At 32.2% G+C, this 20,562-nt stretch overlaps 1 protein-coding gene and 2 long non-coding RNA genes across 3 annotated transcripts; all 3 read left to right on the top strand.

The window, feature by feature from the left end:
- The first annotated feature begins 1,760 nt into the window (after positions 1-1,760).
- LOC128672206 (uncharacterized) lies at positions 1,761-5,842 on the top strand. Its single transcript, XR_008404934.1, has 2 exons — positions 1,761-1,827; positions 5,191-5,842. It is a non-coding gene; the product is annotated as an uncharacterized LOC128672206 (long non-coding RNA).
- A 637-nt stretch (positions 5,843-6,479) lies between these two features.
- On the top strand, positions 6,480-9,967 carry LOC128672687 (uncharacterized). The gene is made up of 4 exons (XM_053749984.2): positions 6,480-6,498; positions 8,328-8,633; positions 8,941-9,427; positions 9,718-9,967. Exons 1-3 carry the CDS (start codon positions 6,480-6,482, stop codon positions 9,195-9,197), a joined length of 582 nt encoding a protein of 193 aa, XP_053605959.1. The 3' UTR covers positions 9,198-9,427; positions 9,718-9,967.
- Positions 9,968-15,232: 5,265 nt separating this feature from the next.
- Positions 15,233-18,632, top strand: LOC128672205 (uncharacterized). The gene is made up of 2 exons (XR_008404933.1): positions 15,233-16,005; positions 16,623-18,632. It is a non-coding gene; the product is annotated as an uncharacterized LOC128672205 (long non-coding RNA).
- Positions 18,633-20,562: the final 1,930 nt, after the last annotated feature.

Below are 20,562 nucleotides of genomic sequence, written 5' to 3' on the forward strand. Positions count from 1 at the left end.
GTGTGTAATGTTAAACCGATATTTAAAGCATGAATGATATATTTTTGATTTCGATGTATATTACTGTAGAGATTGGCAATGCCGTTAAAATTATATTGTGTAGTGGATTGTGAATACCAAGAGGGAGATACATCAGGCAAATAAAAGAAAAAGTGGGCGTATTGAAGTGAAGGAAGTCCAACGACAAGAGACTCGCTCTTTAATTTGATGATGATGAGTGGATTTTTATCTACCATTGAATCCTAGTTATAGGATTAAATTGGAATGTGGGGATTTTTGTGAACTTGAATATTTCCGAAAAATACTTCGGAAATATTCAAGTTCATGGATCGTGTCGTATTCACCTTGAACAAGATCTCCTAAAGCGATTGAAACTAATCAATGACTTATTTGTTGTGACTTTTGTATTGTAATAAAAATAGTTAAAAGTAAATAGCCAGTATTTTATTTTTTGTGTTCGTTATATTTTAAACTGTGATTCTACTTTTTGTAAATTATATTGTTGAAAATGTCTTTATTACTTTATAGCCAACTGTTAATATTTGTTTACTATTTACTATGTATATGGGATTCCATTATCATGTTTCATTTCTGAAATACTTCTACTCTAATACTAATTTAATTAATGCCAATAAAGTGATGTATTTACGCATTTTTTACACTTCACAATTTTTTTATTCATCCTTTCAATCAAAAGAAAGCGGCACGAGGTATATTTCTAATGCCTATAAACTATATCACACATTTTTACATTTATTTTTAGATCCAGTGCTTCTGAAAAAGAAGGGCAGATATGTGTTATTGTACAGAAGTTGCAAATATTCTCGGAGCGCCAAGTCAAATAGGGGCATAGTTTGGAAGTGCACTGAAAGTAAAGCGAAGGGGTGCAATGCCAAGTTACTCACGGATGATAATCTGAACGTGCTAAAATCTAAGAAATACAAAAACGAACATACACACGGAAGGACCAGCACGGAAGAGACACCAAAGCACGTTTATTTCTCTACAGCATAAAAACTGTCTACGCATCTAGCCTGTAATTTGGATTTAATTTTCTAAAATCAATTATTGTTTACAATATAGTACTTTTTTGTGAGACAATAATACTTATATTACAATATTTTATTTACATGATAATGTTGAAATTAACATCTTATGTATTAATTTAAGTAAAACAATTTGTTTTATTCTTTCTACGTATTATTCATTTTATATTAAAAAAAATTGATTTCGTTTAAGGTATGCTATAGGTATCTTGATACATATAGCTCTAATAGTACATACATATTAGAAAGGAATAGGTAAAAATTTATTTGATAATTTTATTGGTCCCATATTTTGGTATGTCTTTTTATAAAGTTCTCTTTAGTTTTAAGACAAAATGATGAAAAATACCTCAAGTACTATAATTTTACATTGTAATTAAATAAGACTTTACCATAAAAATGTGCTAAGAATAAGATAATTTGATAGATATTAAATAATTTTAATTGTAACATATGAAGTCGTTTTTATTTGTATTTCTGTTTATTATTACTATGAATTTAATGTTGTAATAACCAAATTTAAAAAAAAACTCGAATCTGCATCATAGACGCCTAGCTTTTTGGTAGTCGCTAAGATCTTGAGAGTGACAACTCTCAAACATATGTGAAAAGACATTTTTACATATATTTTAAAAATACATCTCAAACAAAGCTAATTTGAACTATTTGCGGATCGGACAGAACATCATCGATCAATATTCATAATACATATTCCAGAATCGGTACCTGAAGACAAGAAAATAAAAAAGCCTACCAAGAAGAAGACCACAGATGCAGTTCGGTATGATTTAATAGATCATTGGCCAAAACTTTGGTGTATCAGAGGTGTAAGTATTGCTAAAAGGGTTAAGCCAGTAGGTACCCTTTGCACCAAGTGCGATAGGTATTCATTTGTGCTGTGTTACCAAAAGAAATTGTTTTATAGCATTCCCTAAAAAACATTAAATTACATATTGTTTACCCACTGTTACATAATCTGAAACAACTTTAGTATTTTCTCAAATTTACATATTATAAGAACTTTTGCTTTTGTACGTGAATGTACCTTCTGTGTGTCTTGCGTTCTATCTCAAATATGTTGTATACTATGTGACAGAAAAACAAAACAAATCATACAAGTGGCTGGCAAGTATTCCAAATGTTATAACGGTACGTACATCGGTAGAAAATTTTTAGACATATTTATTATTCCAAACGTCACGGTAACGCTTTATACGTTGTTTAACTTTGTCTTGTGTCAAAACAGAGCTCACATTGAAACTCAGCAATGTAGGTACAGGTTCACAATGTAAACGTATAATGTGAGGCTTCTCCACAGGTAAATCAATGCTTATTAGGTCTCCACGAGGCCATACATTACTGCTCCATAATAATTATACGTACTGGAGGCACCACATGACGGCCGACAAAATCTGTTGGTACTGTTCTTCCAACTACCGGCTCTGCAAAGCAAGGATCTACACCGATTACAATAACGCCTTTTTGTGGATCAAGTACCAACACACACACTCACCAATGGCCTAATATAATAAAGATTGTATACCACAGTATCAAGATTATTCTACCTAATATTACTCTTAATATAAATTTGATTCTAGATATGGATCGATTTTGTGTTATAGCATTTTGGATGTGCAATGGAGTGGCTTGTTAAATTAAATTTGTACTTGAACTGAGCTAGATTTAGTTGGGCATAAATTACTATGATAATTAATAATTTAATGGTGTTTCCTTACAAATATGATTTATAAATACCGGTAAGTATAGTGTATAAAATTAATGCGCAGTAATTTTTTACCAAGTAATTAACACTTATTTAGGTACAATTAAATAAATATTTCTTATTAAATGTATCTCACCATTTCATTTGCCGAACCCCACATGAATAAAAAAATTCCAAAAAGACGAACGCTACGACGAAATGGATATACTTATAAATACTTTATCTATATTAAATACATGATAATAAACATTTTAGAATTCAAATATCTGAATTGCAGTGCGAATCGTGACTGCGGTAGACGGGGCATCACTCCTGTTGCTTAACAGGTATTCTTTCGCCAATCCCATACCGGTTCCTGGCGGCGAACGCTGGTACTGCTCAGGAAGGGTCAAGTGGAACTGTCCAGTGTGTCTACACGTCAACGATGACTATGAACTGGTCTGCATTTCACACGAACACACGCACAGCCCACCGGTTTATGAGAAAAGAGACGATGGTCTGTATCTTGAAGCTGTTAAGTGAAGATTTCCACTATGCATTTTTTCAATGTAGGTACTCGCAGTGGAATCTGTGAATGCCCATACATGCATTTATTTGTAGACCTTCTCAATATCAAAGTATTCAATTGAACATCACTTTCGAATACATTTTTAGACGTAATTTTCGGTAATAGATGGATATAGGTAACGGCTATATAAAATATTACATAAATGTATGTTCTGGTCTTGTAAAGCAAAGTTTGAAATAATTTTGTTGTACACATGACACAAAAAAAGTACCTAGAGAAAAAGTAAAATCATAGGTATTTCTGCTACCGTTACCAAAGTTGTAACTAACATTGTATACGTATACTAATATACATATAGACATGCGATATGTTATACACTGTAAAAAATATTTTATATAATTAAGTATATTTTTTATAATTTCACTTGTTCTTATGAAAGATATTGTTATAAAAATATGTCTTCTATTTAAGAATTGCTCAAACTAAGTTAAGAGATTCAAGTAAGTTGCTTTAAGTGTTATATAAACCCGTTCGTTGAACCCAATTCTTGTTCTCAATTGAATTAAATATAATTAAGAAGATCTTTTATCCTTGAAATGAATAAAGATGTATAGAAATTTATAAATACATGTATCAACAAATCATAATTAGACCAAAATTATACACAGGGTATATTAGGGGTAAAAATATAATATAATCATCTATAAAATAATGTTTCCTAATAATTACGTACGTAAATTATAATAATTTAAAAATAATTACTATATTATTATAATAACAGTAAACATAATAAAATCAATATAGATTACATAGCGCAGTATTATCATAATATAGTGTTACTTATTTGTAATTTAAATCACGAAATAAAATAAGAACATGATGTAAAATATCCAAACGATGAATATTTTATTGACTACACTTATCCCACTTTATGTAGGAGCTTGCTACAGCATGTAAGTTTTCTATTTCCTCAGTTGTTAAGCGTCCGACGGAAACAGGGCTCCTAAACATTTAAAAGAGCTATGGCAGCTTCCCATACATCATTTTGTCAAGAAAAATATTATTGATTAGAAATATTTTTTAATCATTAATATTCACATATTATTAATCATTAACACTGTGACAATAACAAATGGCGAGTCCTGTAAAATCAAATAGGTGTCCTTATAACTATTTTTAATTAGGATCACTTTTTTACCTAGCTTTGTTGAAAGTTATTGATATGTTGATAATTTATTAATAAATATTTTGTGATCTTTCATATAGCCGACGTTTATAGACGCTTTTAAAACCTTGACCAAAAAATCTGCCATAGCTCTTTAAGTTTCTTACAAAATTTAATGTTGCCGATTAGTCCACTGCCACGTGCTATATTCTCTAGTAGGTTGTTCGTATACTTTTTTGTATGATGGCTCATAATCTACCGTCCCACTGCTGGCCGTAACCTTCCTTCTTCTTCGTAAAACTTAAGTACATTAATTACAAATGAACGGTGGAAATCCAATAGATGTGGACGCTGTTTGTATACTAATGCCCGAGTCAGTGCGACGCGGACGTCGGCGACGGACGGTAAAATGCATGTAGCCCATACAAGCCGTTCAGTGCGATGCGGAGCCGGCCGCGACGCGGAGAGCTATCCGCTACATACATTTTACCGCCGCGGTCACCCGCGTCTCACTGGTATCGGGATAATCTGAGAAAAGATATGTTACTCAAGAATAATGTAGCTTCTTCTTGTAAAATAATCGTCATCCCTCTCTCATCTGATCGTTTTCTCGTATCCTTCCTCAGCCGTTAAGCGTCGAAGCCCGAGGCCCGCTTTGCTACTTTTTCATCTCCACTTCGCACGGTCGTCGGCATCCCTAGTTGTCAGAACATTTAGGTTTAGTGACGTCATCATTATATAATTACAGACTTGTCGTACTCCGTGATACCATCGAGGACCGGCAAACGGTCGTTGATCAGATTCAGGAACTACATATTCGCCCAAATCAATAAGGACATAAGGTACTGGTACTGCAGCGAGAAGCTCCGATTGAAATGCCAAGCGAAATTGAGACTAAGCAAAGAAGGCGGTGAAATTATATCATATTATAATACTCATAATCATAAACCGCCACAGTATTTTATGTAAAAAAAAATGGAGTATTATTTCAAAATTACTGATAAAAATTTGTATTTTTGATTTATCAAATCATTCTCAATCTTTTCTCTCAATATAAATTTGTTATTTAGTTTTGTGCTTTATAATTACAAAAAATTTAGCCGTGATAATAAAAGCCCTATTTTTGGCTCAGCATTAATGTGATAGTAATATCCATATTATCTATAGTCTAAATATGAACTATAATTAGGAATAAAAACATGATTTCAATTTACTTTATAAGTATCCTTCATCGAAAGTACCTAAGTACATGGAAAATTATAATGTGAAAATCCAATAGTGATCGTTAGTATTAATTTTTAGAAGCGACAGTATTATGTTTGTTTTTAAAGAATTTGTAATGATTATGTTTAAGATGGCTGTATTGCTTTTATAAAATAAATTAATGATAAATTAAAACAGATTTTGTGATTTCATTTTCATATGGCAACTTATTTAGACTGGCAGGACTGGACTGGATTTAATACCTTTATGGTAAAAAGGTATTAAATTAATGTAAAAATATATTAGAAAACGATCGGTGAGACAGAAGTGACCCGCGGCTTCGCTACGTAGTCGGCAGCTATCTAAATACCTATAATATTCCTCGTGACATTTTCTTTTCAAATCAGTCAATCAATCAGTACATAGTTACTTACAATTATTGAGATCAAACAAGCTTTCTAATCATATTAGGTTAACTTTCAGCTCATGCGGGTTGCTTCGTTTTCTTTCACAGATAAAAATTACTGACAGAATTTCAGCTGCATCGACCTCTTGCAGTGACGACGAAGAAATTTGTAGTGTAGGTAATGGTATCTAGACATGCGTCTGATGTACATTTAGCCATATACTTTGGCGGACTTTTACGTTCTGCCGACTCCAGAAGATGTGTGAGTTTTGGGGCTTTGCCTTATGTAGGCTCCATACTATCACCGAACTCTGACAGATGCCGACGCGAATGAACATTGCGTAGTTTGTATGAGTGATTTTATTTGCCGCAATGAAAAATCAGGAATGTATACCGATTCCGCCAAAGTCTGGCGAATTGGACCCAAAATGAATTTAATTCTGAGTAGTAAGTCCACATGAACGTTTCAGATGCTGATGTATTCAGTCACATTCTTGTAATAAGTAACCCTAAGAAAGGGCGCGGCTGTCGTGGATGCTATAAGAAAATTACTAAGTAAGATAGCCAAAAACAGGGAACGGAATGTAACCACGTATTGTCCAAGTTGTCCGAAACAACCTTATGTGTCACATGCTTTGATAACATCTCTTACTGAGACGTAGAGCTAAAGCAAAAAAAACACGCTTTACGGCTCGACTCCATTGCTCCGTTACGTCCAGGTGAGCGTTGCCGGTCCGTTGTTCCATATACAATGCGTCGTCCATCGATATACCTCAAAACAACGGAGAACAACAGAGCGATCGGGTCGAGGTCTTACAAATTACGCATATAGTCTAGCTAGATGATTCTGACTCAAATAGGTACCAAAATTAAAAAAAAATAATTATTTTTTTATTAATATTTCTGATGTTAAATTAATAAAGAATTTTAAATTTGAAATAAAATCCATTTACGTCGTAGCTATTAATTGAACTGTATTTTTGTATGTATTCTAACAAAACGATGTTGATTATTAAGTACTTCATTTATTTGGCAGTATATTTACAAAATAAGATCGTGATGATCATCATGAACAGAACACATCGAACTAGTATCCCAATATAGATATAGAAACGTATTAAAATTATCAAAGAAAGTCACGAGTCCATGCGATACCTAACCACAAAACCTGTTTGAAAGCTATCCAAATTCCAAGGATTTCTAAGTTCCTGTCCTATTTTTTACTCATTTTATACTCACACACTTTGTAAAACAAGTAGGTAGATTTAGTAGATTGAGAGTAGATAGATTCGTAGTACCTTCAAAATTAAAACTTGTTTTTATTCTTTCATTTTTATTTCTTTAGTTACAGTAATATCCTTACATGATGGAAAAACAATGCTCATAGTCAATGGTTATACATTTGAAAAGGAAATCACAATTGATAAGAATACAAAATGGCGTTGCAACGAGCCTAATAATAATCAAACAAACTGCACCGTATTTGTCTATTTGAATGAACATTTCGAGGTGATATTGATTAGGAATAATCACAATCATGAACCAATACTATGTCGCACTTTTCAGGATCGAATAATGTAGAACTGATCGTGTTTTGTTTTATAATTCAGTGTTTTATTTTTTTATTCGTTGTATTTTATTTTTTTACTAGTTTCTTTTCTGTTTTCGTTTCATATCATTAAAACACAGTTACAAGAACATTACATATCTTATATCTGTGAATTAAACTTGTCCTCTCATTTGAAATTGGTTTTCAAATGTCACATTTATGTAAATGAATAGTTATAGCTTTGTTTTCGTTATTATTGTTTTTGTTTTAGACTTTAAATTAAATAAGTACTGCTGCTGTTATAACTGTTTTAGCGTTGTTTTCGTTATTATTGTTTTTGTTTTAGACTTTAAATTAAATAAGTACTATTGTGTTTTGGTAGCAGTTTTATTTTATTTGCTTTCGTTCCATTTCAAGATCTTGAAACCGAATTACCATTTCGATTTTAGTAGCTTGAAAATAGTTTCAGTAACCTTAATTGTATGTTTTACGAAACTATTTTTTGTGACTAGTTTGGTAATTAAAATTCAATTAGCAGGTGATATAAATTGAGGATATACCTCATTTGATGTAAATCCCTCACACATCACGAATTTAAATTCGTGATTCGTGAAAACGAAACGTTCTTTCATTTAAGATGAAAAGATTTAAATAAATTACATAAACGTCGAATAAACACTTGTAGAACAAGTCGAATAATATACCTTATCAACATTTTTGGCGACAGGTATTAAAAAAGAAAGAAGTGACAAAGAAAGTGAGGAAGAAAGCGAAAAAGAGACTGATGCAGATGATTGTGACGGTGAAGACGTAGCCACGTTCGTCAAATCGAAGAAAGGAAAGACTATATTGCAATTCAATGGTTACCGATATAGGGAAGCTTACAGAACACAGCTTGGCATCCGATGGGTCTGTTCTGTGGAAAAGCGCTGCAACGCGTACGTGTACCTCAATGATAATGATGAAATTATAATGGACAATCAAAAGCATGAACACTCTACCAACGCGGTAAACAGGATCATGGAACGAATAGGTGAGTGCCGTTTGCTATTTTGTAGTGCCTTTATGTATAGCTTCTAGATAATGAGACTCGGGTGATGGATATATAGATTTTGGTTTTGCTTTATTTAGTATGAGACATATATCCATTAATAAAATATTCTTTTTTTGTTTCATTCGAATATCTTGGAATAGGTACCAAAGAACTCGATTTTTTTTTTATTATATAGTTATAATATAGATTACGAAATGATACTTTTATTCGTAGATATTACAACAAGCATTTGTAACATGGTAGACTGATGATGTATGGTAATTGATAATTAAATATATCGTTACAGGCGAGGCAAAACTCATCACGTCTCTCAGAGGTCGTTACATACTGCTATTCGATCAGTACACGTATAGAATGCAATATAACAAGGGCAAAAAAGCCAGATGGGTATGTTCAACCAAGAAGGAATGTAAAGGCTCCATCTTCACGGACTGCGAAGACTACACGTACGTCATCAAGATATGTCCAGATCATTGTCATCCGCCTCCGAAGTACTACCTCAAACCAGAACATGTCAAAGAAGCTCCTAAAGAACAACTTTAATACGAAACTGTTGTGAAGACAAAATAAAAACTTTATATAATCTCAAGTACTCCTGCAATTTTTTAAACATAGATATAGAAAACGTTAATTTGTATTGCTACAATAAACAGTTTTACAAAATAACTTCTAGCCGAATTTGTGTGCTGCAGTAAGGCAAAAAGGCAATAACTCAGCTATCTGTACGTTAGCACAGAAATATGATTTGTACATGCACTTTTAATGTAAAATTAGTAAGTACCTACTTATTGTAAATGTTGTTAAAATACTTATCGTATATAATTTTTATATAAAATTAAAATAATTTTATTGTTACAAATGTTCTATTTATTCAGCAAGTATAAAAATTTTTCGTGTAAGTAATTTTATCCAAGTTGAATTGTTCTGTTCCTGAAGAATAATAAATTGGTCTACGTTTCCAAATTGTCGTAATAAAGTAATAGAATTGTTATGGCTTTTATTCTAGGTATTTTCCCAATATGTTTTTTTTTTTTAAATACTTAATTAATCTTGTTGTCAACAGATGATAGTGAAGAAGAAGGTAAAGAAGAATATGTTGAAATATTGGACGAAGCCGATGATGTAGAGGAGTACGATGGTGAAGACGTACCCGTGTTTGTTCAGTCGAGAAAAGGAAAGACCATATTGCAATTCAATGGCCACCGATATAGGAAAGCTTATAAATCAAAGACTGGCGTCCGATGGGTCTGTTCAGTGAACAAGCAGTGTAACGCATTCGTGTATCTAAATGATGACGATGAAATCATAATGTCAAATCAAGAGCACAGTCACTCTGGTGCCCGCGTGGACAAATTTGATTTGGATCAAGATGGTAAGTACTTTTCTTGTTTGCGAGTCAAAATGATGACGTCTAGGAACGGTTGCCTAGAAGCTTGAGGTCAGTGTAAAAAGTTTGCTTTTGACACTTCCTTAAAAATTTTAAGTGTGATTTAAAAACATGTCGGCCTGACATACGTAAAATCTTTGGAAATGCTATTGTTGTCTATCAACACCCCGGACTGTTTCCCTTAGTCGTCTTTTATGACATCCTCAGTACGACATACAGTGGTCCTACACGATGTTCAGGGCATTACCTATCAATCGAGGGTAAATTTGGATTCCTAACGAAAAAAACTAATTCACTAAATTGTGACGAATGCGGAGTCATTGATGGTGTCCACCAATATCCTCTGTGATGTGATGTGTTAAATATTATAATAATGGAAGTGTTATTGAGAGAACTTAATCTGAACCCAGACGAACCTAAAGTATTAACTTTATTGGGAAGTAAATAAATTATACAAAATTAATTATAATCTGTACTGTTAAAAGCACTTTTAAAGAATGTGATTGAAAAAATATGGTGTTCAATTATTACAGACACGGCAATAGTCATCACGTCTCGTAAAGGCCGTGAGATGCTGCTATTCCGCCAGTACACATATCGACAGCAATATGTCAAAGGCGACAAGGCCAGGTGGGTATGCTCAACCATGAAGAATTGCCGAAGCTGTGTATTCACTGATAGCGATAACTACATAATCTCAACTTCTGAACAACATTGTCATCCTCCACCGAAGTACTATCTCAAACGAGATAATGTCATGGGAGCTCTTAGACAACCTTTTTTGTATGAAACCCAGTAATCGTAGTAATTAAAAACATGAAAACTTTGACGCGTTCGTAACGTCAAAGATGGGTTTACGCCCAGTATTTTCCCAGTTTCTTCCTAAACAGTCCGTGGTAAACCCAATTATAATCTAGTTGGGTTTACGGCCGACTTTATTGGTCAGGTCTTATTTCCTTTACGAGAGCATCAGAGAGAAGTGATCAAACTCAGTTTCAAGGTGACCACTATTGTTCTGAAATAAATTTTATTGACCAGTCCGTGGTAAACCCAATTATAATCTAGTTGGGTTTACGGCCGACTTTATTGGTCAGGTCTTATTTCCTTTACGAGAGCATCAGAGAGAAGTGATCAAACTCAGTTTCAAGGTGACCACTATTGTTCTGAAATAAATTTTATTGACGTCATTGAAAATAAATAAGATATATATATAGGTATGTTTATTTCATTAGTAATATTAAATATCTATGTACCTAGTCCTTAATTTCAACTGTTACTTTTTATCTATGGAATATTTTTTTAAATTATTTGCGAAACTCAAGGTTTATTCTGCTAAGTGACAAAATTTTGTATAGGAATAGACAATAGATGGAAATTTTTCTTTGGCATCACGAAATATTTTTTAACCTTTCTTTGCCATCGAAGAATCATTGTTTCGATGATAATGATAACCGAGACAAAGAAAAGTTTTAGTTTAATAGATAATGTTAAAATAAGTTGTAATTATTTAGTTTATACTATATTAATAATTATTGTGTTTGTGGTTAAGCAAAATTAAGTCAAAAGCATGTTTACATAAAATCAAAATTTGTCTATGTAAAAAAACCTTAATAAAGTAATAACATTTTTCATTTTAATGGCTTTTATTATTTTACCCATCTTTTAAATTGTGAAATATCTAATTATTCAACGTGACAGGCTTCTTTTTATTCTTACTCAATAAGTCAAGCCATACTTATTTGGATAAATTATCAAGACATTTATTTTTAGTAGCTGTTGAGTTGTTATCAAAGCGAGGTCGCCCTCTCCTTCTGTATAAGGGTTATACTTACTCGAGGTATCCGACCCGTATCAAGCATGGATGGAGATGGTATTGTTCGAAAGTAAAGAACTGCAGAGCTCACATTTGGACGTCAGACGACAATAATATAGTGCTGGCTGCGTACGGGACTCATATGCATAGTCGGGTCGATACTAAGTCATTCCTATACAATCGATATTATCAATGATGTAGTGTTGTATTTGTTTAATCGCGCACAAATCTGGAACTACACTGGTCCAGTATGAAAAATGATTATTTTGCCTCTCACGAGGAAGTCCAAAGACTAAAATTCTGAAATTCCCGCGGGAGCAATGCGAACGAAAATTTAAAAAGCTAATCTAGTGAGAGTAATTTACAATGTGTAAATTGTTGGTATTTTTTCATTTGTATCTTTGTTTTAATAAACGATGACTATATTTTGATATTTCTTTTCATTCTCCTTCATGAACACATCTTGTAGAGCTTAAAATCATATTTCAATGATTAGATAAAATATTGCCTCATTGGTTCATGTGTTCCCAGACGTCGAAAGAGGGTGCATGCAAAACTCGCATTCAGCACGTGCACTGCCTTGCCAATTACTGGTGCCGCCAGCGTAAACAAAGTAGTCAGGGATATCAGAAAATATAAGAGACTTATTCAGTATTATTACTCCAAAAGTATTATTCATTAGGAGGAAGATATTTGCATTGTGTGACACTGCTGCACAATGGAAATTATTCTCCCGATGTGTAGCAGTGTTACAAATCGCGGTGTGACACAAATAGGAATGAACTTGAGGGCGCCAGTGTGTTCCTAGCACATGGGCGCTTTTTTCTTAACTAAAAATCAAAACATGTTAATTCTGAAATTTTAAATCAAGATAATCATCCTATGTAGATGACTTGATAATCAGGAAATTTTGAATATTTTATAGACTTTCATATTTATTTGTCCAAATCATCTATCAAAGTTCTTAAAAATTAAAATGCTTAATATTCATTATTAAATGTATTTTATTATATCTTATCACAATTACATAACTAAAAAAAGAGGTAGATAATATCAGTCACATTTTTAAAACCTTAAAAGTAAAATCTCCTAAAGTTTTGTTTGAAATTACAATGAACTATGTAATGAAGTTATAAAAATATCTTCTTAAATTCTATGCAAACAGTCTTTTTAATTCTTCAGTCACAATTTTCAATTTAAACTTATTTTAATTAAATCTAATCAAAATTTATCATAAAAAAATTATAATTCTAAAAGGTACGAAATGAGGTAAAAATTACAAAATCAGTCTTAGTAGAAGTGAGAAAATTTTTCAAACAATTTTGAAGGAACCATCTTTTCTTCGGTAGAATCCTGGAACAGGGTGGTTATGCTGGTTCCTCACCCGGCTGATTACAGCTCTTAATCCTAGCATTGCAGTTGTAACATCCACTTGGCAACCAGTTTTTGTCCGTGATGTGCAGTACCATTGTTTCTTCCCGAAAGCCAATTTGTTTTTCAGACGAAAAGCAAATCCTTCATGAACCAAAAGAAAACTGCCTTTTCTTGTCGGTACAAAATTTGCCACTGAAATTTTAAATTTGTGTTATGTTTTGTATGGTAAAGCCCAGTGTTAATTAAAGTATAATTTAACCTCATAAATGACAATACTGTGGTACTAGTAAAAGCAACTGTAGGTTCAGTTATTCTTGACTGAATACCCATAATTTGAAACAATTCAATACTGAGAAAATATATGTTCAGATGCTAAATATGGCATCATATATAGCAGCAGATACCTAAAATAATAGCTTATATATATATATGTATAGGATGATAATTGGAAAATAAAAGTTCAATAGATTTTATATTGTTTTAATAAAACTTCAATGAATACTACATAAAGGCAAAACTTAAATGAAAAAGTTGTATGTATTGTACATACTAAGAAAATATTACATTATTTATGATATAGTAAATAACTCCTGCAAAAGACTTGGAGTTGTTCTGAGACAAGGAAAAAATAGGTACTTTTTGTAGGTAGTAAGATCTGATTTTAGACATTGTAGTGTGCTACATTTTACCAAGACTCTTGCTAAATCTCTACATACTCAATTTAATTTTTTTATTAATATTAGAAACAACAATAATAATTTTTAATTGTCTCCAGCAAAGCACACAACCAGCCAACACACATTGACGTCACTTTATTTATATTCACTATACAGCTAAAGGCTTGTTTAACATAACAAAGTACCTAAATAAGTTTCAAAAAAGTACAGTGACACTAAAAATTAAAAAAAAAACTACGAAGCACAAATAAACACAGAATGCAGGCTGACTGATGTAATGCACGCTCAGCTCACTGTTGTGTTTTCTGTTGTAGTGTCGGTCACTCACTCGCTTTTTTTTTTTTTCATTGGACTGACGTTTCAGGATGAGGACAGCGTTCCGGTTTACGTAAATCTTGTATTCTAAACGCGAGTCAGGACGCTTTCATATAACCTATTTCATTTTTCAGATCCACAGTGTTGCCAGTTAACTACTTTAACTTTGTAGCTAGATTTGAGGAGTTTTAAGTTTTAACAGCCATTTTCCAATATATATTATCTTAAAAACTATTTTGGTGAATATTTTAACAATTGTTTTTTTTTTGTATACCAAATAAAATTTGAACTTTAGTATAAAAATACACTGTGTATGATTTATACATTAAATAAATATTAGAACAAGATGTAATTAATTCACGATACAATCGAATAGGGCATATTACGCAAAGCTCAGCGCAGATGGCACTACTGGTACAAATAAGGTACACAAACATTGCCAATGGAGGCAAAATGCGCACATTTTCAATATTGTTGCAGATCTACGACCAAAAATATCTCCTACGCAATCGTGGTGCGAGTTTAAAAGGAAGGATTTAGTGGATTATCCTGAAAATAATAACACTATTTTCGGTTATGTTCTGCATTAATTGTTCAACTGTGGTCATAAACTTATATAAACTTGATTTGGACTGAAGGTCTTACCTGTATGAAGTCCATATTTTAATAAGTCTTCACGTGTGAAGTGTTCCGAGCTTCTTTTCGACCGTTTACTGGTTCGAAAATTTTACAGCATGAGGCGTATCCCATAGTTTTGGAAGTTTTTATCTTATGGAAAACGATTTTTCCCAATATTTCGGCACCCGAATATGCTACATTGTTGTATATGACACACTACTCTAAAATAAACGTTTTAATCGACATAGCAAAAGGCGGCAAAACTTTTGTGTACCTAACATACAGTGTTGTACTCTGGCGGGATAAATGTGCAGTAATACTGCCTATTTTAAGCCGTTTTGTACAATACTAATCTGTAACCGAATGAAAATTCTGTGTGTGTGCGGCGGTCGAACCAAAACGTAATGCTCGCCTACATAAAATGTCTGTGAGGCGAGCGCTCAATCTTCGATGATGTGTTTGTTTGATAGATAGGCTATTTTAGTTAAAATAATTTGAAAAATACGTCCCGTCAAGTGCGACTCGCACACCGAGGGCTCCGTATGATTCGCTGTACAAATAAGTATGTCGTCTTGCCTATGTGTCTGGTCTATAAAAAAAAATACGTCAAAGTCAATGTCATCATATTTTATAAAAATAAATGTGAGCAGCAAAGCAAAGGATGAAGGAAAGTGTCGATTGGATATCGATAGTAGAAGTCGAGGTTGTCTTCCTAGTGAACAGAAAAATTGTGTTTCGGAAAATGTAACCTTTCGGAAATATTTCTTCCCAAGAGAAATGTATTGTTACAGCATTTTTAACAAAGGAACTGATTCGTAAAATTGTGTTTTTTATATCACAAAGTTTGCAAAGTTAACTTGTGTCAAAGTTCCGAATAGCACTTGTAAAAATATTAGTGTTTTTGCATCAAGAAAATTGCAAACCTGCTATGTATTGTGCTAGTTATATAATTGTGTGTATATATTAAAACAATAAAGTGTATCACGTAAACATTTTTAGCAGGTCGAATAAAAAAGAATGGTTTTTGTGATGTTTTGATTTGTGCATATGAAGAATTACTTACCTACCAACAAAATCAATTTTAATTAGGTTATGTTTTAATTAGGTATAAACGCTAAATTAATAATTTTACACTATGTTTTTGTTCATCAGATGCCCCTACCTATGGTAAAGTTTACAATCATATTTGTCTCATATCTAATTCTTTTATATCTAATGTGTTCATATATTACAGTAGATAGTAAATATTTTACTAAAATAAACATTTGTGCATATGCACATAGTATATTTATAGGATAATATGTATCAAAAGTGAAAAAGCATTTAAAATTAATTTATAATATTAACAATTACTCTTTCTTTATTCTTTAATTATTTTTTTAAGGTAAATAATAAGAAATAGATTTTTTAAAATATTATGAAACAAATAAATAGGTAATTGAAAATTTTCCCTTAGGATCCTCGGCTTTGAATACAAATATTGCCATGTACTTTGAACTATGTTTCAGGCCACCACGCTGGCAAAACTCAACAAGATGTTTTTTGCTAATAAACAACATGATTCAATGTTTGTTTCATTTTCCTTCCTATCTGAGATCATTAATATTCTATTAACAAGCTTACTTGTTAAGAATAGCAAACAATCAATTCAAAGTTTTAATAATAAATATACAGGAGTTCACATCCCTAGTGTCTTGGTTATTTATTAATTATAAGAATTAACCTAAAATTTAAGTCTATTCACTTGTATGAGTGAATTCACCTAAACTTAATAATGCTTTCAGGTATTTTCATCAACACAAGAGGGAATTCGAAGCTGTTTATTTACCAAAATCATACATTTAGATTCATGTACAAGAAAGCTTATGGTAGCCAACTATGGTATTGTTGGTATTTCTTCAGTCGATGCTGTCCGGCAAAATTAAGAATAAACAACAATGGGAAGGTTACGGAAAGCATCGGAAGACACAACCATGATCCACCAACATGCTGGATGACCCCAGATGGAAAGTCATACAGTCTCCCTCCAATACCGGACAAGACTACACCCTAACATGACAGTGTAACTAACGATTAAAAGTATTTTGAAACTTTTTGTGTTTCACTGCCCTTAATCTTGTTGTGAATGTAATAACTGCTTCCTACTTTGCGAATTTGCTTGCAAAAAGTGGAACTGTTTTTGTACTATTTAAAGTATAACTAGATTAGAGACCTGTTTTGACATCAGGACAGAACGATACATTTAAAGTTACAGTCAGTTCTTAAAAATGTACATAATTGTCAAAATAAGATCTCGAGGATTATGAAATGTGAATAAAAATATTAGTGTTAAAATCTACTTTGTGTATTTTAAAGTTTTGATATTAAGATTTGTCATCTTTGTTGCTAATTTTGTATAATTTTATTTATGATTAGTCATTTTTGTTTACAAATGTTTGAACAAAACAAGGCAACTGTACTGCCATATACAAATTTCATCAAAGATTTAACTTACCTATACCTGATGTAAGTTTATATATTGGCAGCATTGCTTTTGTTCATATAGAGCCATGTTTAAAGCACTCATTCAAACAGAAAAAAAAGAAAATTTATGTTATCATTCCTATATTTTGTATTTTATTTCCTTTGTTTTGAAGATTTAAAAATGTATACTTCCAAAATATTATTAATGTTAATCTATTCTTAAATTAGTTAAAAAAAATGTTATTGAATATATTGCATTTTCGTTTTATATTTGTTGTCAGACTTCAGTATTTTACTGATTTTGTATGTTGATTTTATGGTATTTTTATTTATTTTGCCAATATTCATCTTTATAATACAATAAATGTCTACTACCACTAGAGATTTTAAACGTAGATAGATGTATGTGTGTATCGGTATAATATCTACCTAGTGCATTTAAAATACAGTACGTTTTGTGTTTTTAATCTACTACCATTACTACTAACAACCTCTGTATTTTTAAATACCTTATTTTACTACTATACCAGATTTCCGCGAAATCTTATATGTATTACTTTTTTTTTATAACATCTGTGGTCTCTGTCAGGGTTTTTTTGCTATGTTACGTATGTATCATGTATAGTTTGATTGTTTTTATCTTAGCGACACTCCCCATTTACTGTCTAATTCCAAATAGTCCTTAGACGATTATCAGTGTTTTCGTCCTCTCTCTTACCAGTTGTTTTAAAGAACAACCGGGAATAATAGGCGAAAGGTTAACTTGTCGCCTACCTCGTTTGATTTAAATTCGCACGGTCTTCGGCGTCCTTTATAACCTTTGACACGCATCCTCCTTGATTGTCAGACATTTTGTCCAAAAACTCCTTTCGCACCCCCGACTGGGGTTGTTTCTGGACTGATAATCTACAAACTCATTGGATTTGTTTTTGGTCAAAAGTTTTACAGATTACGTTTGAAAATCCCCTGTGCAGATAATCTTCTAAGAGATCTTTGGAATAGATGATTTTTTAAAATCTTATTAGACCATATAAAACTGCAATTGTCTTCGGTAGGCTACTGCGTTGCTAAGCTTTAAAATTTATCAGTGATAAATATTTATATACCCCATTATTCCTAAAAAAGTTAAAGCATACTTCAAGCTAAAGTATGTTATGTCACTGTCGCATTTCACAATATTTGCCATTGATAGAGCGAGAAAACATATTTTAGCTTATAGTATGCTTTATCTTTTTAATGAATAACAGAACGAAAGTTCCATTTGATATTGTAGTATACTGTGCCTTAATGTATTTAAACCAAATACGAATATAAATGGACAAAAGCCTTGATTAGTGTGTTTTATTGCCTTTTTATTTATTTGAGAAACTCTTGTTTTTCTTAAGTCTTTATTATGTAAACACTTATAATGAAAACAATCTTACCATATCATTTTATTAATTCACAGCAAGATACATTAAAATAGACGTTTTAGAAACTTTCATGGATAATTATTGTTTTATTTTAGAACGTATAGGTTTGTACAGTCAACAGCACATCAAGTTACCCTGAATGATCCTCTATGGCGCGGTAATAGCGGCGAGTTTGCAATGAATTTCTGAAGGTTGATGTGCTATTGACTGTACTAACATTTAATTTATTTTCTACAAAATTCAACAATAAGTACTGTGGAGTTTGCGTACACATACATTATGACCCGTAAAAATGGGAGTAGACAATAGGTACATGTCTACTGTATCTTATTTTTAACCATCATTAAGTACCAATTGGTAGGGCGTACAAATGAGTCATTTATGAGCCAGTAGGAATCAATATCGCAGACGAGATGAGATGACCGATCGATCAGCAAGATCAAATAAATCATCTGAATTGTTTTGTGTCTCGCTCACTTGTACGAGATCTTATTAATGACTGGAATATTCGTTAATGTATGTTGAACTCGGGTTTTTAAATACACGCATACCAAATTTCATCAAAATCGGTACAGTGGTTTAGCCGTGAAAGGGTGATAGATAAGACTCCCATTTATAATATTTTTTATGCATATGTTAGCTATTCAGCTATATCTAAACATGGTCCTCTTGTTTTAGGCCTGTTGGTTTTGTCTACCCCGTAAGGAATGAAGCAACCTTTAGCCTTATGAATGCTAAATTACCATCTACATATATAATAACACGTAGTAACCTAGTGAAATGTGTTCAAAAAAATCTTATCTTCACACAGATAATTATCAAAACGTAACGATAACCGAGGTAATCTCCACAACAATCGATTAGGATAAACGTGGAATTTGATTCCACCTTATCTGTGTTAGTCATAAAGTCGTGTAACATGTAAATGTCTTATTGGGTTTTTCAGTTTTCTAGGCAAAGTAAACTTTCTGCCCTCCAAATCATATTGACTTTTTAAAATAGATATACATAATACGATGGCGGAATTGAGAAATTGAATTTGAAGATTAATTAGAGAGCTATATGACGCTAATAACTATAGGCACTATACTATAATAACTTTAGCTAGATCGGAGTTGAATCTCGATCGTTGCATACTATAGCGGACTCGCCGAACTTGGCGGATTAGGCATACATTGCTGCATAGCACTCATACAAAGTACGCAATTATATACTAAATAACAGGTATTAAACGCGCACATACATTAATTTTAATACCTGTTTTTTACTATATAATTATGCAACGCGAAAGTTTAAAAGTAGTAAATACAATAAGTTTCGAAGACAAACTTGTAACCGAAACAGTAAATAAAATCTAGCTGAATACACATTTTCCACACATAGCTAAGAACAGTCTCGATTAAAATAAATTCCCTTTTAAATAAAACAAACTAGATCCAAATCAGTTCAGCCATTTGGCTTGTTATGATGCTACGGAATACATACATATACATACATGTTAAACTTATATTTACTCCTGTCATCGGGGGTTTAAAAAGCGCGGTAAAGATCCAAACTCATTTATTTAGCGCGATAGTGAACAACTTCCATAGTTCCCAGTACGACATTCTGACTTACTACGGAGTAATTTTGTTCTGTGGTCAAATTTTGTTCTAAATCAATTTCTTTCATCAAAGATACAGAGAGATACGAAGTTTCTAAAAAAAATGTTATGGCTTCTTCTGTTAGTTCCATAATTTACAGACAAAGCCCACTTACTGTTTACTATACATATGTATAGAATACATTGCAGTAAAAATAGGATTCTAAAGTATTGTTTTTCTGTCCGAGCTATCAAACTAAAGTTCAG

Source organism: Plodia interpunctella, chromosome 9 (assembly GCF_027563975.2).
Source record: "Plodia interpunctella isolate USDA-ARS_2022_Savannah chromosome 9, ilPloInte3.2, whole genome shotgun sequence".
Taxonomy (NCBI): Eukaryota; Metazoa; Arthropoda; class Insecta; order Lepidoptera; family Pyralidae; genus Plodia; species Plodia interpunctella.

What these genes read in the sequence shown, in the direction of transcription:
- LOC128672687 (XM_053749984.2), top strand. An exon ending in CAGGATCATGGAACGAATAG is followed by an intron (nt 8,634 to 8,940) that starts GTGAGTGCCGTT and finishes ATATCGTTACAG; the next exon opens with GCGAGGCAAAACTCATCACG.